We start from the raw sequence: 22,257 nt of genomic DNA, 5'->3' as shown, positions 1-22,257 counted from the left end.
GTTAGGATACTAAATTTGATGTTTGTTTGTTTGTTTGTTTTTACCATAATTCAAAATAAAATTTAACAAAGAGGTAATATGTGGTAGTGACCAGTGCCTTGAAGAAAGGTGAGCAGAGTTAGAGGACAGAGAGCGGCAGTGCTGGGGATGGTGTGACGGCAGGTGGGCAGGCATGGATGGTTGCTCTGAGTTGATGAATGAGGTGAGGGAGCTGCACATGGGGGCTGGCTCTCTGGACAAAGGCCTTCCAGGCCGAGGGAAGAGTAGGTGCAAAAGCCCTGAGGCAAGAACACTCTCAGGTGGGTTCGAGGGAGAATGAGGCCTACGTGACTGGAGCAGAAAGAATGAGGGGTGAGATAGCGAGGAGCAGGAGCAGTCAGAGAAGAAGCAGCAGAGCATGCTGGACAGTAACAAAATGGGAAACCACAGAGGGTTTTGAGCAGAGATGGATCGTGACGTGATGCATATAAGTGCCATTATTTTCTTTCTCCACTTAGAGCTTGCAGATGAGGAAGAAGCAGCAAAGTCTTTCCATGAAGAGATGAATCAAGGCTTGAGCTCTAGGCTGTGTGACTCGACACAGGAGATTGCCCTCTCTGAGTCTCACTCTGCCCTCCTCTGTCTGCCATAAGGGGTTGCAGCAAAGAGCCAATGAAATAACGAGCAAGGGTCCCAAGAGAAGCATGAAAGGCGGCCAGGGAGCCCCTGAGCATCACCCACTCTGTGGGCTTCCTCTGTAGCCATGAAGAAATCTGCTGGGAACCAATACTTTAGCAGTGAAGTGTGGCCAGTGAAATCCCAGGAGGAAATTTCAAGTAAACCCTTTACTCAGGACACAGCTAAAAGGAAACAAATGATCATCAGGAACTTGGACAGTGGCGTGCCCTATGCCTGGCTCGGCACTAAAGCCTTAAATACATCAGCTCATCAGCCCCTTGGATTCACCCTGGGGAGGAAGGAATTACTTGCCAGATGAGGAAACTAAGGCTCAGAGAGGTAAAGTGATTTTCCTGAGGCCACACAGCTTCCTAAGGGCAGTGCCAGGCTGTGACTCCAATCCCTGTATCCTTAATCACCAACTCACGGAGAAGACATACTGAGGCCTGCCTAGAAGACCCAGAGCCACCCAGGGAAAGACCCCTTACAGATCCACCTTCCCAGGACAGAGCGTACAGATCACTACAGCATTTTGGAGCAGAAGATGGTCACAGAACCCTGGCGTGTCTGAGTTGGGAGGGACCTAAGCCATCAATTTGACAACCTCCTTTCTCATTTAACAGACTGAGAAGCAGGCTCAGAGAATGGAAGGGACTTGCCCAAGGTTACTTAGAAAGTTATAGGCAAGCTTGGACTGTTCCCCAGGACTTTAGACTTGCGGGGCTGTGCTTGGTCCAGAAGGCTGTGATTCCTAGGTCTTTCCCAACCAGTGGACCCTGAAGGGGCTTGAAGATACATTTCTCCTGGCTGGACAAGAGCAGCTGACTGTGAGTGCAGCCACGGCATTGGGTGGGGTGGGCAGGAGGTTTGTACGCTCCCTGGACGTACCTTAACAGTGTTTACCAAACTAGGGCCAGCCAAATAGCTTCAAATGACAGGGCCCCAGGACCTGGAAGATTCTAAACCATTATCTTCTCCCAGGGCCCAGCAATTATGGGGTGGGCACTGACCACAAGGTGGACCCATGGGCAGTGATTTCCCCATGTGTGATCAGTGTCTGAGTGGCACTAGGGGAGATCAGATACTTCAGGAGAGCTCCAGGGACCATGGAGTCTGCAAGGGGCCTCTAGCTGCCCAGCAGGCGGGTCTCCACAGGACCCGTGTTTATAATAGAGCTCGGTCTATATTTTGGTTTGGGAGCCAGATTAATCATTGCTTACAATGCACAAGGAGAAACCAGACATCACCTCACTGTTGCTGCAGACAGTCTCCCTGTTGGCTGGGATGCTATTTGAGATTTGGGCAGAGAGGGGAGGGGGGTCTTGTCCTTGCCTGAGGGTCGTGGGGACCCACATGTTCACCCAGGCTCCACCTCAGCCTATACGAGGTCCTGGCTTCTCTTGCAGTAAAATGGAACTCACCATACTTGCTTAGTGCTCCATGATACTTCCTTACCACCTTACAGCCCACGAGCCACATGGGACAGTCAACAGGACAAAGAGCCCCATTTAACAGAAAGGATCAGCGAAGATGAAACAGATGCCAAGAGGTAGGGTGGCCCATTACATGATACTGGGCAAGTTCCTGCCCCTCCTGGACCTTTATTTCCCCAGCTATGCTCTCAAAGCATCCTGTTGGCTCAGAAATGACAGAATTCTGAATGTGTGGCTTGTCCAAAAGCACAGTCCATCACAGCACAGCCAGGCATCTGATGCTGAACTCTGCTCAGTGGGTACCCGAGGCAGGTCAGGGCAGGAAGGTACAATTTCTGTATGGCTCATTCATTCATCCCATTGTTCATTCATTCAACAAAGGTTTGCTGAGCCCCAAAGACGAGCCAGATCCTGTGTTAGACATAAAGAGTACTCTGGTGAACAAAACAAACTCACTCCCTACCTTCTAGAAGAGGTTATGGGTATCAAACACATATTAAGTGGAATGAAGGAGACGTACTGAGTGCTAAGAGAGTTTAGACAGCCAATGGAAGCAGGCGGCATTGAGGCCTGATGGAGGTGGCGGGTTGGAGAGCAGAGGGGAACTGGATCTCAGAAATGGCAGTAACCATGCACCCCAGAAGCCCAGAGCAGCTCCACAGCAGGGGAGCCTAGAGAAGGTTCTCAGTAGACACTCTGCATAGAACTGGGGATGCTACATCCAAGTAGAACTGGGAGTTCTGCAGATCATCTCAGGCAGCCTTAATCATGCTCCCCAAAAATGGTCCCAGATTTCCCCCTCTTCCCTCCCATTTGATTACAACTTCTCACAGATGGTGGCCAACTCAGGTGGCATAGGGAGGACTCATGGTCAGAGTGAGGAACTCAGGAGGGAGCCAGGAAGAATGAGTACCAAAGGGCAGATAGGATTGGATGGAGTGAGGGTTCCTACACAGCAGGGTTTCTCAGCACTGGCTCGGCTGCACTGTGGGCTGGGTAAGCATTGTGGAGGGGCAGTGGTCCTGTGCATCGTAGGATATTTAGCAGCATCTGTGGCTTCTACCAATTGGAAGTTAGTAGCACCCCACCCCCACCCCACAGTTTCCCAGTTGTGACAACCAACAATGTTTCCAGACATTGCTAACTGTTCCTTGGGGTGCAAAACCACGGTTGAGAAGCACTGCTCTACAAGAGAAGGCGGGGTCAGACTAGGGACCACATGAGACTCCGCCCTCCTAAGGTGCAGATGGGGTTGTGGCAAACTTCTTGGCTAGTGGAGATTGGTTAACCGTTAGCTAAACAAGATGATTGATGGGACCAGACAAGCAAGACCTTCACGGCTTCTCCTTCAAGATCATCATGATTATTCATTCATTGAACAAAGATGTATGCAGTACCTACCATGTGCCAGCCCGGTGTTAGGTCCTGGGGATGTCACATCTCACTTAACCCTCCCAACCACTCCATGAAGCAATTGAGGTTCAGTGAGGTAAGGTCACGTGCCCAAGCTTACACAGCAGGAGAGGGATAGAGCTGGATTCATCCAGGTCTGTCTGACCTGGTCTATGCACCTGCCCAGCCCTCGGGAACTGGCTCAGCAAAGCCCTTCAGCAGCATCGCAGATGGATGCAGAGAATGGAAACTCCTCAGGTGGGGAACCTTTTTTAATTGATGGGCCTGCTCTTTTTTAAGAAGCTGTTTCAATCAGTGCTGAGGAGAAAGGGCCTGAGGGTCAGAGACGTGGGTTCAAACCCCTGATCTGCTGCTTAGTGAGCATGAAAGGTATTTCCACTAAACCAGTGGTTCTCTGTCTTGGCTGCATATGACAATCTTGTGCCCGGGTCCCACTCAGACCAACTGAACCAGGATCTCTGTGGTGGGGCCCAAGCTCCCAAGCTTGTTCTAATGCACAGCAGAGCTGGGAACCACTGATGCAGATTTCACCCTTCATGAGGCCCCTCAATAATCTCATTTTCATTTAACACCAGTGTCGGCATGAAGGGGTGGGGGATAGGTATATAGGTACATATTTGCTGAATGACTGATTGAATGAATGAATGAATGAGACCTATTTGGGCCTTGGCTTTCTTAGCTGTAAAGTGGGCCCCACACTGCCTTACCTCCTGGAGGCTTTTGGAGGCTATTGTGAAGAAACAGTATGATGAGGGCTACTAACTCTTTATGCCACCTCTAATTTGCCACACTATTTAGTATGGGAATGCTCCCAATCCAAGCTCTCTTTCTTTGCCTATTTTTTCCCATAGCCCTTTTCATCTTCTAACATATCTTATATTTTTACTGGTTTTTTAAATGATCTGTCTCCCCCCACAAGAATAAAAGCTCTGAGGGGACAGGAATTTTGTCTATTTATTCAGCTCAGTGCCTGGCACATAGTAGGCATTCAATCAACTCTGTTGAATAAAAGCATGAATAGGATTATTGCTGTCAGTCTGAGGTGACACCAAAATTCATCATGCTGGTGAGCAAAGAGGAGGCTGACCTCACCTTTCGCCCACTGATGTCTCCTTTTTACTGAGGCTCCCACATGAGATGAGGCAGCAAAACCACCCAACAGAACAGGGCAAAGTGTTCACTATTGTCACCAGATGGCTGTGAAAGAGACTGCTTATAAATAGTGATAATTCCAGGCATGGTGGCCCTCTGCATCAGTCCTCTCCTCTGAACCTGATGACTGAGCACCTGAGCTCCCCCCATGTTCTGCCCACTGCTCTCTGTGAGCAGATGACACTGGTCTGCTACAGACCAAACTCCTCCATGTTTGCCTGGACCGGGGCAGAGGGACTCAGTGTAAATGGCTTTGCCAAATAGTCTTCCAGCCACAGGGAGGCTTTTCCTTAATTTAGACAAGACACACTTCCCTGCTCAGGTGAGCTGGTCCCTCTTGGTTGGGGGCTCTTGGCCTCCCTGGACATCTGCCAAAAGCAGGGGACCCTGGAACCCAGGCGGGAGCTGGTCCAGTCTGTTTTCCCATCTCCCATCACCTCTGCTAGACTCCCACCACCATGCAGAGCGAGACCACCACCGGCTGCTTTATGAGCCAGGGCTGGAAGGAGACTTTCCATTCACACCTCATCCATCAGAAAGTGCTAGAGCCCAGAGGGGAAGTGAGTGGGGAGAGGGCGTCCCTCTGTGTTCTCTGAGCCAGAAAATTCCATGTTTCCACAGCTCACAGGCAGTTACAGGCTCCAGTCTGGGTCTGGACTGTTTAGATTCATAGTGTGGCCTGCTCTAACCATAGAGGGTGGAACAAAAAGGCGTGAGGGGGACGTGATGCTCCAAGTCCCCTGTGCCTTTGGGACAGTCAAAGCAGGGACAGGATGGAGCCAGGAAGCACCACAGCTGTGCAGATGAGAAGCAGGTGGCCCAGAGACATGGCAGCTGTGGCCACAGCTGGGAGCCAGAGTAGAAGCTTAGGACATGGCCCTAGGCTGATGGATCTACTGGAAAACCCATCAGCAGTGGCAGATTTCCCTGCAAAAAGCAATCGACCCCTGGCCTACATCATCCTCCCCCTGCTTCCTGAACACCTACTACATGTAGGCCCTACCACATCTACTACATGCCAGACTCGGTAGGGAAGGCGGCAAACCAGATTTGCATGGTCTGGTTGGTGAGGCTGAACTCGGGGTGAAAGTAACTAAGCTAAGATGGGCTAGGGGACCTTGAGCAGAATGGAGGGTCCTGGCTTGATGGCTGAGGTTTCAGCAGGACTTCCTGGAGTGGGCACAACTAGAGTTAAGTCTGGGAAACTGGGAAGAAATCTAGGGGACAGAGACCCACCATCTAGGAAAACGGCAGACTTCCCCCTAAGGGCGGTTAGAGAACTCCCCCAGCATGGCTGAAGCAGGGATGGGGGTGGGGGCAGCATGACAACAGCTCAGAAGGTAAAGAGAACTCACTTGCTTTACAGAGCATCCCTTCCCCTGCAGCGTACCAAGGAGGGACGAATGTTAGACTCAGAAAGGTTATTGATTTGCCCAAGCTCATACAGCTAGGAAATAGTGGAACGGGGAGTAGAACCCAGGTCTGGCTGACCCCAGGACCCTCTCCCAATTTCTCTGCTCCAGGCCTTGCTCCAAGCTGACAGCCCCAGGCAGGGGAGTCACGGGAAGGGGGTTATTGTCTCCATCCCAGGTAGGAGGAGGTTGAGGCTCAGGGAGGGGATATGTAAGCCCAAGGCTTCTCAGCCGGTTAGAGATAGAGCCGGGCCAATGAGGGCCCTCCTGGCTCTGACACTATTCCTTCCACCACCATGTGTACTCCTTGGGTTGGATGGCCTCCCAGGCATGGCTGGACCCCTACAGGAAGGACAGCAAACCAGGGCCACTTTTCCTCACACCCAAGAACCATGGTTGGGGGGGCCCTACTCCAAGCCAACATGCTGCCCGCCCCCAGGCAAGTACGGACCTCTCACCTCCTGCCAATCAAAGGAGCTGGGCTGGGGCTAGGGAGAGGAGGACTGGGGGGCAGGCAGCTCATAGCTCTCCTGCCAGATGACCCCACCGGCTAGGAAGACCCGTAGGCAAAGCAAAGCATCAAAACTAAGATGTACCTTTCGTCCAGGAGGTCCTGGATTCCCAGGGAGCCCAGGCAAGCCCACGTCGCCCTGCAAAACACAGACAAGGGGGTGAGCTGGGGGAATGGGAGCAGAGACACTTAAATTGAAAGTGTGACTTTGCATGGCCAGTTGTTTGTAAACAGGATTCGTGGAGGCCCAGAGACTTCAGAGAAGACTGGGAGCCTCTGAGGAAGGTGAGGGCAACCAAGTGGGCAGGGTACCCTGCCCCTCCCCACTCAACCCAGCCACTCCATTTGATCTATTTTCTATATTGGACGTCAGCATAGGTTATCACTTGGGAAATGGGTCTTGCTGCTAAATATTTGAGAACCACTGTTTGTAAACCACTGTCCCAGAGGACATGCAATTCATTTGTCCTGTTCTAATCAGCTCTTTCTCTCTGCATTCCTCATCCTTGCTGGGTATGGTGGTCATCAAAGAAGGCATTTCTGCCACCACCATGAGACCCAAGAACAGACAACCCAGGCACAAGAGAGAAGCCTGAGCCCCTGGACTTCAGCAGACCTGGGTACCCATCCTGCTCTGCACCTGAGCAGCTGTGTGACCTCCAGCAAGCCACCTGCCTCTGGGGCCTCTATTTTCTCCTCTCCAAGTTGGGCCCATCTGCCCTGGCTTATAAGGCTCCAATGAGTGAGAGATGGGAGTGTATGTGAACATTTACACCCAGTGTAACGAATGAAAACCTTATCGATGAGGATATGAAGGAATGAGACACCTGTGTCTCGGGGAAATTGAAGGGAGCTACCACTTCTATGTGCCAAAGCACATGAGGCTGGGTGGAGAAGCAGTGTTCTGCCTACCAGGAGGGCTCTTAGTATCCAGAAGGAAGCCAGGCAAACTGGAGCACTCCTTCCAGGAGACGCAGGGGGACCCTACTTGGATTTCTGGGTTCCCCTATCCCCACTTGTCCTGCATTCCCTCCTGGTCCCTTGATTAGTTTATGGGGTGGATGCCTCAGGGATGGATGAAATCCTTTGGCCTAAGTGTTTCCTCTTCCATAGGAGAACCTTCTGGTCTCATAGCCTTTGGTGTTTGCGGAGCCCTGAATCTCTGGTCAGTTCCCTTGCTACCTCCTAGACATTTACAGACCTATCTCCTGAAATTAACAACCTCAGAGAGGACTTTGAATATCTTTTGGAAGCTTCCTGGGCATGTGCTACCAAGAAGCTTCTGGATGCCGTGTGTCATTGAGCAGGTCCTGCAGAATGCCATATAGGGTATCATGCAAAAGGACACTCACCAAGAGTATATCCATAGGCAAAACCTGTCAATTTTATTGGCTGCAACCTCAGAAGAAGACAGCAGGAAATAGCTTTGGGTTTGGTATAGGGAAAGTTGGAAGAACTTCAAGGAAAAAAGCCAAACCATATGTTGACCTTTCCAGACTTTCCCACCTCCCTGACTTTGTCATGTAGTGGCCTCTGTTAGAAGGGCTCGGCCCAGAGCCTGACGGTTTCCCTGCTGTCCACTCCCCTGCTGCCCTGACCTCTGGGGTCCCTGGAAACCTACCTTTGTCCCATCGTGGGCCTTTCCTGGTGAGAGCCCCGGGTCCCCTTTCTGTCCCTGAAACAAAAACAATTCCACTTTGGCTGCTGAGTCATCTAGAGAGCGTGTCTCCCCACAGACTCTGCTCTAAGCCCTGTCCCATGCTTCAATGCCCTCCCCTCCATGGCCCTCCCCCACAGCTCCGTTACTCCCTGGCTCTAACACCTTCCATAGCTCCCCATTAATTGCATGATGACAAAGTCCAAACCCCTCCTTTGTGTCCCAAGTCTTTGGTCATCTGGTCCCAGCCATCCTGACCAGACTTTGCTCTCCTTTCACCAGACAAACACACAGACAGGGTCCCTTCTGCCCTTTCCTGGACCACGTCCCATTCCTCAGCCATGCCTTGCACTTCCCTGCTGCCAGGCCCTTGCTCAGACAGTCACTCCCACCTAGAAAACCATCCCCTAGTCATCATTAGCCAGACAATAAACATTCTTCAAGATGCAGCTTAAGTGTGTCCTCCCCAGTCTGGGTCCACATACAGCAGACGTGATCTTGCATGCGAGTGCTGCTAGGACTGCCTCCGGGCTTGTTCCCTTGGGGCTCTCAGAGAGCTTCTGAGACACACGTACAAGAGGCATGACCAATTCTTTTCAATTTTTCAGTACGCTCACCTCACCGCTCCAATTACCCAGGGTCAGTAGAGCAACACGCACTTATATCTGTGTACAGTCTGCAATATTCCTTACCTCACTAGAGTCTCCCAATCGCCTGAGGAAGTGGGCAAGGGAAGTGTTATTACCCCCATAACACATTCTGGGAAAGTGAGGCCAGAGAAGGAATGGGACTGTCTGAGCCCCCAAGATGAGGCTTCGGCAGAGCTAAGACTAGAACCCAGAAGATGAGTTAGAAGAGGCAGTAAAACAGGGAGAAAATGACAAGCAGCAGGTCTCCAGTCAGAGACAAGGACCCCTTCTTTGTGCCTAGCATTTGGGAGTGTCCCCATCCTAAGGATTCTAGCTCCTAAGCGCGTGGGGCTCGGAGAAAGGGCCCGGGCAGTTCACCAGCTGCATCTCCAACAGGGCTGAGCAGTGCGCCTGGCTGCGGGCCCGCTCATTGGACCCAATTTGGTGAAATTACTCAGGAAACAACCCTTTGAAAAGTACGTCCACCCTGATGTCACCTTCCAAGAGCCCCGATCTCTGTTCCCCACCCACGCTCCCTCCCCCAGCTGGACCCTGAGTCATAAGTCCTGGGGTGAAGTCAGGGACTCACAGTGGGACCTCAGGCAAGTCACTTCACTTCTCTGAGCTCCCGTTTCCTCACCTTTAAAATGGGAGCTGCGCCATACACACACATAGGCCTGCACACATGTGCACACATGTGGACACACACATGCATAAGGGCACATGCACACACATGCATGGGTACATGCACATATATGCACACACAGGTACATGCACATGGCACATGCATACACACTCACATGTGCACACTCATACACATGCACGCAAATTGCCAGCTTCCCAGATTTCTTGGCAAAAAGCCAGTAAGATATTAGACGTGACACATAGGAGAGGTGGTTTGGCCAACTTTAATTAATTCCCATTTGGTTCTTTTCTTCTTCCAAATCCTGACTCAGTCACTCTTCACAAGAAATCATTGCATTCTGAACTGGACAGGGCCAGAAAGAGGGAAAGGAACAGCCTTCCACTGCCCACTTACTCTGCGCCCAATGCTGTGCCAGGCCCACCGTAGGCAGCAACTCCATTAGTCCTCTTAACACCCATTTGATGCAACTCAGGACCAAGAGCAGGGTTCAGACCAGGGTTCAGAGAGGCTGAGTCACAGTCTGGGGTAAAACATAGGTAAGAGGCAAGGTCCTACCTGGTCTGACTCACCCCTGGTCTGTCTGAGTTCACAACTCTCATTTACAAATAAGCCTGGGTACTTCTGCCACACCCTCTAGTCGCCCCAGGCTGAAGGGCAGCCCCTCCCAACTAGGACTCCAACTCTCCTTCCACCCGGGCCCCTCAGGTCACTTCTTCAGAACCCGCCCTCAGGGATCTCACACTGTCGCTGCCCCTCACAGACACTTTCTCACCCTGGACTGCTAACAAGCCTTTTATGTCCATGGTGCAAGGCCAGGCCCAGGGCTACCCAGGATTCCAGCAGCCAAAAAAGGACAGCAGCTTTCTCCACCCTGCCCTTGCCCACCTCGGTCTACAGCTGGTAAAGGAGCCGGGCCTAAAAAGCTTTCAGGGGTGGGCCTCCATGTATCCTATTCTGTCATGTTATAAAAGGGGAAACTAAGACCCAAAGAGATGATGGACTTGTTCCTTTGCAAGGTAAGGATCCCGGGCATTTTGGTTGTTTATGGGTTTCTCTCTGCATTCTCAGCAGCAGCACAGTGCTTGGGATGTATTCTTGGCCCAAGGACAACATCCATTAATACAGATCCTTATTGACCATCTCCTATAAGCCAAGTCTTATGATGACTATGGGGAATACCTCAGTGGGGAACAGAACACAGGGCTTGCCCATGGGGAACGCTCGAGGGAGAAACCAGAAGACAGGAAATGATAATAAGCACTAGCATTTACTAAGTGCTCTTCTAAGCCCTCAACACATAAATCTATGAGGTAAAACAATCGTTATTCCCATTTCACGGATGAGGAAACTAAGGCACAGAGAGGATAAATAACTTGTCTGAGGTCATAGAATTAGTAAAATGGATTTAGATTCAGACAGTCTAGTTCCAGAGCCCAAGCTCTTTATATTTCAATATTCTGCAGGTGACACGTGGAGTCCAAGAGTAAGTGGGGAGAACTTGACCCAGACTGAGGGTAAATCCCTAATAGGACTTACAGCTAAGTTAAAGACGGAGGAAGACAAGGAAAGAGCCACTGAAGTTAAAGCTCAAGGAATGTTCCAGGTACCCTGGTCAGATGATGGTGTGACGTCTGGGATGGAAAAGAGATTATGTCTTCCCAGCCAGACTCCTACAAATTCCCCAGTAAGAGATATAAGGCATACATAAACTCTACTTAATTGTTTGTACCTTGCTGAGGACAAGAACCTGCTTGCCAGACCTCGCTCTCCAGCCATGAGCCTATGTGACCTTGGACAAACGCCTTTCCCTCTCTGTGTAGGGAACAGTAGACTCTGTCTGGACTAGTTAACAGAGCATTAGGGAACTAGTAGATAGATGAGAAGGTAGATCTTAACCATAAACGCTATAAATGTAGCTGGAATGGGAACTATAATCTCCTTTCCTGAAGGTAGGGTTGGGAGGTGGCAAGAATAGCAGGCTCTGGGTCAGTGAGGCCTAGAGAAGGGCTGAGGCAACGGAGGAACAAATCACAAAGGATTGGGAAATGCTGGGCCAGTCCCTGCGCAAGGCCTCTCTGATCCTGAATACCCAGCACAGGGCCTGGCCTAGAGGAGGCATCAAAAAATATTTCACAAATAAGCAAATGAATGAATGGGGTCCCCAGAGACAACTCTGGGTCAGATCTGGCCCCAGCCCTCGAATATCCTCTAAAGAGTCACTGGGTCTCTCATGATCACTTCTATTGTCTGTGTTTAGAAGTTCTGGCCCATGCAATAAGGCAGGAAAATAAGACCACTAAACTTTCGAGGAAAAGAAGACAAAAGTATGCCCTTCTTTGCAAACAATAGGAGTGACTGTCTAGAAAATCCATGAGAACTAATTGAAATAATGTTAGAATTAATAATTCTGTAAAGGGCATGGCTATAAAATAAACATAAAAAGGACAAAAACACAAAAGTCAACAGTTCTGTTCAATAGCTGAGAGCCAGCTAGAAAAATATAATGAGGAAAATATTCCATTCATAACAGCAACAACAATATAAAATTTCTAAGTATAGACTTAATAAGAACTGTGCAGGGCTTATGCAATAAAAGCTATAAAAGTTTACTAAGAAACATTAAAAACACTGAACCAAATGGGAAGACTTAATATTTTAAAGATGCTAATTCTTCACAAATTAATATACACATGTAATACAATTCCAATAAAACCCCAAGAGGGTTTTTAAAAGGAAAATTATTAAGACGGGCATAAAGTATATCTGACAGAATAAATAGACAGAAATACTTTGAAAGAACATGAGTGGGAAGACACACAGTGTAAAGATAGTAAATGGCATAATATAAAATAGTATTTTACTAACATAAAAAAATACAAACAGCAATGAAACACTTGAACAGCCTGAAATAGACCCTGATGTATCATATAGTAATCAGTGGAGGAAACGTTATTTAATAAATGGTTAACAATTGTAGGGAAAGTAAAATCAGAGCCCTACCTCATATCACCCCTCCCTTGAAGATTAATTCCAGATGGTTTAAAGCTTTTGTGTACAAATGGTATTATGAAATGACTATTATTATCAGTGCAAAAAGAATAGATAACACTTCCATTTGTGAAAATCATCATGAATACTCTTTAACAGGCAAACAATAAACTGGAAAATATTTGTAAGGTAGGTGAAGTCTTAATAACTTTAACATATAAACTTAAATAATGTTTTACAAATCAAGAACAGACAGCAACATCCGAACCCCCAAAATAAACAAACCCATAAATGGTGGAATACAAATGGAAAACACAGAAGAAAAGCACTCTCACTGATCAATGAAGTGAAGTGAAGTGAAAACAATAAGAATTATCTTTTTAAAATAGCTTCCTCTAATTTGCAGCATGAACTGGTTCAATCTTTCTAGACAGCAATTGTTAATAAAATAACAGCTAAACATTTATAACAGCACTTATGTGCAAGGGTACTTTAAGTCACTCATATGTATGTATGCATGCATGTATGTGTATACACATATATATCTATATCTATATACATGTCGATTAATATATATTGTTTAATCCACAGAGGAAGGTCAGAGAGCTGTGGAGCTGAATTGCATTTTGGCTAAAAGTACGGGTTTTGAAGTCAGACAGTAGAGGTTCAAATCCTGTTTCTGCCACATTTTAGAAATGTGACCCTGGACAAGTTACTCAGCCACTTTGGACCTTAGTTTCCTCATCTGTCAACTGGAGTAATGACACCTGCCCCGCAAAGTCCCACATGGGATACTAAAAATGCACGAGTGCTGATCACTGGGCAAGGTCCCTGCAGGAGACTAGATGTTTTCTTGATACTTTCTAGACTTTTCCACATTTTCCTTAAAGAGCATGCCCTACTCAGAGGAAGGGGAAAGGTCGGCTGGGGTGCAAGGCCTGGGAACCCTGTCAGGCTGTTTCCAGCTCAGTTCCCACCAGATCTCCTAGCAGTCACTGAGGTCGCCCAGCGTGCCCTGTTCCACCTGCCTGTCCTGCCCCAGTGCCCAAGAGCCCATAACAATCCTGAGCAATTCACTGCAAACTGAGCAGACCCCACCAGTGGTGGAATAGCCGGCTGCCAAGAAGACTGAGGCCAGGAGCTTCATCGCCCCACGTGGACAGTACTGGTTTTCTGGCATAGCTGGAGTCCTGCCTGCCTTTGGCCCAGAACTCCTCACCTGCACCAAGGCCCTGCATTCCACCTGCCCAGCACCATGGGCCAGCATCAGCATCCGTATCAGAGCAGCTCTACACCTCCCACTAGCCAGCCTCACCCTACTGGCCACCAGCCAGGCCCTGCTTCTCAAGCTACCTGAGTGGCCCTTCCAGACTTCATCTGATCATGTTGCCTTCATCTGATCAGGTTGCTGAAAACCTTTGTATATATTTCTACTGCTCCCTGGACATAGTTCAAAAGTCTTACCACCACCCACAGGTCTGCTGCCCTCCCAGCCTCCTCCTGCCCCTTTGCCCAGTCACCTGCAGCACTTTAGACCTCAGTTCAACCTTCCCACCCTCAAGGAAGACCGGCCTCACCTCCCAGACCAGATAGGTGTGCTCCTGAGCAAACCTGGCCATTCAAAACAGCTGCTGATTCTCACCATCTTGATGTACTTCACAACCTGGGAGAACTGAGACCTCTGCAAAGCAGAAGTCTCCAAAGGAGGTCCCTTCAAAAGTCTTACCGCCACCCACCCTGGGAGCATGTCCTCCCAGGGGACAATCCTGCTGCCATCTCCTAGACAGTGTCTTAAGCTGCCGGAGCCTCAGTTTCCCCATCTGTAAATGGGTATAGTATTGCCACCCATCTATTAGGTCTTTGCAGAGACCAAATGAAATAATCTACATAAAGTGCACACATAGTACCCAGGACACTGTAAGGGTCCAATATACGGTGGTTATTATCATCAGTGTTTTCCTTGTGAAAACCCAGAGCACTTCCAGGCAGCTGCTGGGCACTGGGTACCTGAGGCCTCTGTGCTCGCCTTCCAAGGAAGAACCCCAGCCCAACCCTTTGCTGTGGAGTCATGGACCTACCGGGAGTGAGCCTGGTGCGACTGCATCAGCATTCTGGTGCCACAGATTGACATATCCAGGGCTACCTGTGTATGACCTTTGTCCCAAACTCCCAGACAAGCTGGTGGACCAGAAGAGCTCTGCTCCAGGAGTCAGGACTGGCCTTTGGAGTCTGCTCAGCCGTCACTCACTGCCTGACCTGGGACCAGTAGATTAATGGCTTTCCTTAAGTCACGGAACCTTTACAGTTGGGTAAACAAAGAATGGCCTGGGGTCTGAGCCAATCAAAGCCTGGGGTGCTTTTCACTTGGTTACCCCACTGATGACAGGTTGGGCTGGACGTCCCCCTACCCAGGAATCCCTCTGCCCTTCCTGGCCTGCCCCACGCACTGTCACTGAGCTCTTGTCTTCCCTGACCTTGCACCTTCCCTCCCCTCCTTCTTTTCTCCAGCCATTCCTCAGGACTTCGCTGTGAGAAGTCTTGCTGGCCCGGCACTCCTCTTAGCATCCTTGCTTCTCGCTCCATGCACCGTCCCGGACAGCCCTGTTCTCTGCCCAAGCCCCAGGAGCAGACAGGAGCTCTGGGGCAGGACTTGCCCCACAGTCATCAGAGCACCAGCCACTCTGTGCTCTCAGCCAAAAGTGAGGTGGGGACTGCCCAGAAGGTTCTCTGTGCCAGCCACCCCTCAAGGCTCAAGCTCCAGCTCAGAGCTCTCCTAAGTTTCCGAATGTCTGTCCAGGAATCATCTCTATCTGGCTGGGCTACAAGTTCCCAAACGCAATGTCATCTTATTCCTTCTCCAGGGTTCCCAGGTTCAGTCACCCAGGCTAATACTGGAAAGCCACCACCTCTCACCTCTCGTCCATCATTGAGTCCTCTCTACCTTGCCAACCTCCACATTGCGAATACAGCCACTTCCCCTCCTCCCACAACTCAGAGTTGGCCCAGGCGAGCCTCATCTCTCCCCTGGATCACCAGGTCTCCCTGTTTCCACTCTGCCACCCTCAGACCCTCCTCCACATGGCATCCAGTGATCTTTCTGTGTCCGTCCCCTGCTAAAACTTGACATGCCTCCCCAGGGTTCATCTTAGCACCCAGTAAACCTCACATCCCTAGTCGGACCTTCAAGGCCCTCCCTATTTAGCATCAAATGACCTTTTGTTCTACTCCCTTTGAGGGTTCTGGATTCCAGCTGCCCTCACACCCCCGCCCCGCCCCCACTCGCTCCCAACCAGAAGCTAAACTCCTAACTCTTCACTGTCCCCAGTCCAGCATGGAGTTTGGCACCTGAGAGCTTCTGAGGGAATGCCTGTGGCGCGGTGTGACTCCTCGGTACCACTCTGCAAACCTCCCACCAGGAGCCGCTAGGAAGCACTCTAAACATGGCCCTGTCTCTAGACCCCACAGCAAATACTCACTTTGGCTCCAGGAGGGCCGGGTAGGCCTGGATTTCCATAAGGCCCAGGAGGACCCTGAAAGGGAAAGGAAACAAAGAGGTGAGGGAAAATAGGAGTCATTACACTTCCTATAGTAGTTCTGGCAGGTTCCGTTCATCGGCTGAGTCTTCCCTCCAGCCAACTCTGAGTAGTATTGTGATGGCAGCCCTCTTTTAAAGAGGATCCCCTAGGTGCATTACCCCATTTTCATGCATTATCTCATTTTTATCCATTCACCCACAAGGTAGGTGCTGTCACTATTCCTATCTTGAATAGGAGAAAGCTGGTGTTCAGAAAAGTTTATAATTTTTCAGGTCACCCAGCTGCTAAGGGACAGAGCTAGAGCTCAACTTCAGATGTGTGACATCAGAGCACAAGCCCTTAACAGCTAAATTTTACCGCCTTTCCACACTCTCTCCAGCTGGCTCCATCAGCCCTTCCCAGCTGGCTTCCTCAGGCTCAAAGCACACTCAGCTATTTGCTTCCCTGCTCCGTGCCTGGTACTTTCTCCTTTCGTCACCTTTGCCATGCCGTTCCCAACCATCCCCTACAGCTGAATCCCACCCCATCCTTCAAGTTCTGGCTCAAATGCTACCTCCTCCAGGGAACCTTTGGGGACTCCTGCCTAAAAGAAACTCTCCACCCTTACGACTCCAGCGGGACTGTGGTATGAGCCTTTGGAGTTGCGAGTTCAATGAAGGGAATGCTTGGCCTCTTCTGAAAAAAGGCACAGCCCTCCTGTGGCCACAACAGAGTCAGAGCTCGCCTTTCTATTCCTACAGGCTCTGAGCTTACAGTGTTCTCCAGGGTCCATGGAGCAGCCAGTAAGACTGGGCCCAGAGAGTCGAAGAGTCTTGGCCAACGACACACAGTAAAGTAGTGGCCAAGCAAGGGCCAGAACAAGGGCCTGTTGGCTTCAAGTCCAGGGCTGATTCATGACATTGGGTTTTCCCAGGACATATCTGAATCTGCTACAACAGCTGGGTCCAGTTATGTCCACTTTCTCCAGCAAGGGCTCTGAATTACAGCCTTGCAGCCAAGTAGTATAAACAGAGCCCCAAGAATTGGGTAACTCCTGAGGGTCTTCGTCCAGTAGGAATAATCTGAGGCAGTGGGGATAGGGAGAGGCACCTCAAAATGCCCTGTGGTGCCCTCCGCTACACCAGCTTCCAGACATACTGCCCTTGTCCCTGGCCCTTCTTGACCCATCTGGCTAGCTGCGTATGAACTTGCTGCCTTCCTCCCTCTCTGAGGCCAATTTTCCAGCTGCAGCCTGTCACATTTCGACCAAGGCATCTCCCTCTTCCTCGATGCCTGAACTGAGACTCTCCCCTTCTCTGAAAACATCTAGAAAGAACAGTGTTCAGAAGCTCATTCAGCCTGAGGTATTTATAACAGTGTCATGGGTGACTCTCCCTCTAAAATAATCAGCCATCCAGCCCTTCCTAACTTCCCACCAAAAGTGTTGTCTGCTGTCACAGGGCTGTAACCCAGAAGTGACAAGACCTAGTACCATGTCTGCGCCTCCCCTCTGCCTGCCTCAGTCTCCCCATCTGTCCTATGAATGACTGGGACTCAGTGGTCTCTAAGGAATCTGGAAGACCTCAGATTCCTGGGGTCTAATTTCAGAGCTCAGCCTGAATTGGGCAAAGTTCGGGTGGGGGTGTTTGAGGAGAGGCCCAACCAGCACCCCAGAACCAGGCATGGGCTATGAGAGTTTAAGGGTAGCCACTTCCCCCCAGCTACCCCAAAGATGGTGGGCCGGAGCACTCAGCTATCCCATCGGCAGCTCGTGAAGGTGGGGGCTTCCTGCTTCCCTGCCCCCACCTCCCCACCCCTCTCCAGCCACTGCCTTGTAGAGAAACGAAGCACATAGTTGAGTGGGAGCCAAGCAGACCGATTCTATAAATGCTGTAGCCCAGAAAGGCGGGTGGGGGCAGGGCCCAGGGATTCCCCAGTGTCCCTCGATGGGCGAAGGGTGGCGGGAGTATGCGGAGGTGGGAAGGGGCATGTCATTGACCTCAGGTGAGGTCCTCCCCCTGCCTGAGCCCCGGAGCCATCTGTGCAGAGAGGAACTGGGATTACTTAATCCCAACATTCCATTATCTTTGGAATTTTATGATCTATGGAATTTCCAGTCTAGAAAACAGGATGATAAAAAGGGGTGGGGAGGGGGGCGGCCCACAAAGAGACTGAGATGGATATCAGGACAGGCCTTCACTCACTCAGGGAATTTCAGAGCTAGGGGGAACCTTGAGAATGTCTTACCATGATCACATGTTTTACAGGTTGGGAAACTGAGGCCCAGAGAGGAGAAGGAACTTGGCTGAGACAACACAGCGTCTTGGTGGAAATGTTCTTGACTCACAGACCAAAACTCATCAGCAAACACTTGCTCAGCACCTGCTGCGCACCGGGTAAGAAAACGGTCAGCAGGGCCTGTCTCTGGCCCGGAGGGGCTCAGCCGAGGAGACAAAAATTAGCACTTAGATGGTTAAGACCACAGGCTCTGCAGTCAGGCTGTCTGGGTTCAGTCTGGCTCTGGCATTTACTCTATGTTACACTTTACGCAAAGTAACCTACACTTTCTGAGCCTCAGTTTCTTCGCCTGTAAAATAAGGATAATATGGGAACCTAGTTCTCAGGATGCCTGGAAAGATGGAATGAGATCACGCATATGTAGTGCAGTAAACAGTTCAGCGGTTGATAGGAGTTTTAGAAATTGATCCGTGCCATGCAGAGGGGCAGAGAAAGTCCTGCAGGAGCTCCGCAAAGGGGGTGGTCATCAGCAAAGGAGCTGGCATTCGATCTGAGCCGTGGATGCAGGAGGACTACAGAAGAGGGCATGCCAGATGTAGAGGACAGCCTGAGCAACGGTCCGGGGGCTGGAGGGCTCAGGAGTGCGGGAGCACAGGCGGACTGCATGGACCTGCAATGTGAGCTCAGAGGGCTTTATCCTGGTCCCAGAGCACAAGGTCCTGTGGCCAGCAGTGTCCCTGACACCTCTGTGGTCCCCAGCTCTGGGCTTGTGCCCCATGGAGACTCCAAAGCCAGGAGGAAATGCCACTGCAGACAGCAGATTCCAGAGCCCTGGGCCCAGGGAGCACTGGGCCAGGTCTGAAGGGGAACTAGAGCTCGAGTAATTGCATAACCAGAACCATCCGCTGGGTTCAGAGCTAAAAATATGCCCCAGGCAGCTATCTCTGCCAGGGCCTCACCAGGCACCCAGCGTGGGAAAGGCTGATTCAGCCTGGGCACAGATGACAGGCGCCGTGGGTCTGAGTCCCCTTGGGAAAAGGGCAGAGTTCCTTCTAAGAGGGAGGGGTCCCAGCATATAGTTAAGAGTCTGGGTTCCAGGCTTGGCTCTGCCATTTATTAAATGCTTGGTTTCTTATCCCTAAAATGAGAATGATCATAAATGATTATACTGACCCATGGGGGTTCCCCACAGGAGCTGTTTATCACCCAGAGACTCACACTAGCTCACATCAGCCACTGCAGCTTTGCCAAGCCATCCTTCAGCTTCCAGTTGAATTTCTCAGCACAGAGAGCTCACTCCCTCCCTGGCATGGCCTGACCAGTTGCCTATGTCACCACCCCTACTCCAGGATGGTCCTGAAGAAATGGGAAGATGGATGTAAGGCTCATGTCTTTCTAAGTCAGTGTTTTCCTGGACAAACACCAAGGCCCATAAGCTCAGAGATATGGTCTGCAAAAACCACTTCTCCACCCCAGGTTGTCCGCAATGGACAACTGAGGCCCTGCAGGAGGTCATAGCTATTCCATGTCTGGCCACACAATGCCTTTAAGAGCCCTAAGTTGACGCCCATGGACAAAGTGGAAAATGAATGTCACAGAGGGGCAGGGAACAACTTGAGGAATCATAGCAAAGCTGGAACTTCAGGGCCAGCGGGATGCAGGCCAGAGAGCCAACCAAAGTTCCAAAGGATGATGTGTGATCACTTACCCGAGGCCCCCGCATACCGGGGGCTCCAGGGAGCCCAGGCAGACCAGGGGGACCCTGAAGAAAAAGCAAGACAGCGTCAGTGCCAAGTGGCAGTAGAGAACAGGTTCAAGCATTCATTCAACAAACCTGTCCAGAGCTTGTTGGGGTAGCTGGGCATGGAACTCCCATGGCTAAAAAGAAGAGTTCCCTAAGATTCCTGCCTGAGGAACTTACGCTCTTTTGGGCTTTCAGGCCTTTGCAGCTGCTATTTCTCAGTCTCTGAAGCTCTCATCTTTTATTACTCAGCTAATTTAGAGTATCACCTCCTCCAGGAATCCTTCCCTGATCTCTCCCCCAATCTGGGCCAAGTCCCGCTCTCTCCCTCTACTTTAAAGGCCTCTATATTATTCACCAAATTGTCTGCTTAGAAGCCTGTCTCTCCCACCAGACCATGGTCTCCTCAAAGGAAATAAGGGAATATGAATCATCTCTCTCTCCCCAGGGCTCAGCCAAATGTTTGATAAAATAAAATAGCAAGAGACCTCAGAACTCAGCCAAGTTCTCTGCAGAGCCAGAGCAGAGAAAGGACTCGTCCAAGGTTACACGAAGCATCTTTGCACCACAGAAGTGCAGTGCAGTATAAAGTGCACAAGCACCAGACAAGCCTGGGTTCAAATCCCAGTGCTGCCACTTACCAGCTGGGTCTGGGCAAGTTCCTCAACCAGCCTGTGCCTATAAAATGGGGACAATAATACCTTCTTCACAGTATTATGGAGAGGATGAAATGAGTGACAGTAAATGCGTCACACAGTGCCTCGTACGTAATCGTCACTCAAATGTTGCATCTATTCCAGTGGCCCAGCCTTTATCATCACTGCTCCCCAAGAATCTGTAACAGCCCCTTCATGTGTCTCCCAGCGCCCGCCCTCTCCCTTCTCCAATCCTCCACAGCCGGGTTCACCTTCCCAAGGCACTCTCCTGCTCAGTAACATTTAATGGCTCCCCATTTCCCACAAGAGAATGGCCTAAGCCTGCAATGTGGCATTCAGGGAGCACCTGTCTGGCCTCACCTCTCTTCCCTTCACACAGGAAGGGAAGCAGACAAACAGACTTACTAAACTGTGGGCTGACCTTTGTCCAAATCTTGGTTTTGCCACTTAATAGTTGGAGACTTTGTGCAAGCCCTTCAGCCTGTCTGTTCTCCGCTGCTCCCCTTCACAATGGGTTCAATAGCTACTGTCCTATCTACCCCAAGGAGTAAATGACAATTAACCAAGTGCCTGATCTGAAGAACTGAACACAGAGCCTTAGAAGCCAGGCTTTCGAGGATGTGTGAGGCCTGGGGAATTCATTTGTTTCAAATAACCATCAATGAGATTCCAGGTTTCCTGCCCAGACTTAAAATCAGTGTTGAAAACCCAGTACAGTTTGGCTGGTAATTAATCCAGACCTCACGCTGGGCAGCCTCGGTTCACAGTTCTGGCCTGTGAACACCACGTGCTTGCTCGTCCATGAATAACAACCAGAAGAGAGATCCAGACAGGCAGATATGGGTACCAGCCCCGGAGGGAGGGAGGGAGGGGCACTGCTGCGTGACCTCAGACAAGTCCCAGCTACCTCGGAGCTTCTGGTACCACTGGCCAAATAGGCAGCCGTCTTCCTTTCATCCAGAGCCTGAAAGGCTGGAGGGACAGTCTCTAGTCCTACGTCCAGTTCTGCAGGATTGGAATCCAGGTCCAATCTACTTCCTGCTCCTCCGCGGGGAGCAGAAGACTGAGGCCCTGGGTTCACACTGGGCCTCCCCACTGACTAGCTGCGTGGCTTTGGGCAAGTGACTTCCAGTCTCCAAGGCTTCATTCTTTAACTATAAAACAAGGCTATAATAGCACCTAGCTGACAGATAACCTATAAAAAGTGCTAAGCCTAGTGCCTGGCACACAGTGAACGCTGCAAAAGTTAGCTGTTGTGCCTGTTCAGCAAGCTGCTGGAACCTCCCCAGCTCTAGATTTTAACTCACCCTCCTCGACATCTGTTTTTCAGGAAGAGTAGAATATTTCCCTTCCTAGAAGGCCCTCCGTGGCCCTATTCTTTCATGTGACCCAGAATTAAAGGGAAATGCAGAGGCCAAAGCTAAGTATTACAGTAGGTATCGTTATCATTACCACGTCCATTTAATGGATGAGAAAGCAAAGAGACGTGGAGCAAGAGCACCGTGATTTGCCCAAAGCTGCACAGCTAACAGGCAGAGCCTGGATTCAGCCCAAGACCATTTGACTTGTTCTCCTGCGCAACTTCCACACAGAAACTCTTGGCCAGATG

General features: G+C 50.3%; 1 protein-coding gene across 7 annotated transcripts in view; it reads right to left on the bottom strand.

Annotated features, from left to right (window-relative positions):
- Positions 1–22,257, bottom strand: part of COL27A1 (collagen type XXVII alpha 1 chain) — a 135,696-nt gene that overhangs the window by 94,609 nt on the left and 18,830 nt on the right. For 4 of the 7 annotated variants that reach the window (XR_002139439.2, XM_019754574.2, XM_019754573.2 and 1 more), the window contains exons 4-7: positions 19,960–20,013; positions 15,975–16,028; positions 8,200–8,253; positions 6,664–6,717 (exon numbers count right to left, since the gene is read on the bottom strand). Coding sequence is in view for 6 of the 7 variants with exons in the window: in XM_019754574.2 (XP_019610133.2) it covers positions 6,664–6,717; positions 8,200–8,253; positions 15,975–16,028; positions 19,960–20,013 (216 nt within the window). In the remaining variant the exon portion in view is untranslated. The remainder of the gene's footprint in view (positions 1–6,663; positions 6,718–8,199; positions 8,254–15,974; positions 16,029–19,959; positions 20,014–22,257) is intronic. The other 3 variants (XM_019754577.2, XM_074330895.1, XM_074330897.1) reach the window with 3 other exon arrangements.

Source organism: Rhinolophus sinicus, linkage group LG04, assembly GCF_036562045.2.
Source record: "Rhinolophus sinicus isolate RSC01 linkage group LG04, ASM3656204v1, whole genome shotgun sequence".
Lineage (NCBI taxonomy): Eukaryota > Metazoa > Chordata > Mammalia > Chiroptera > Rhinolophidae > Rhinolophus > Rhinolophus sinicus.
This window is presented reverse-complemented; position numbering and strand designations above follow the sequence as displayed.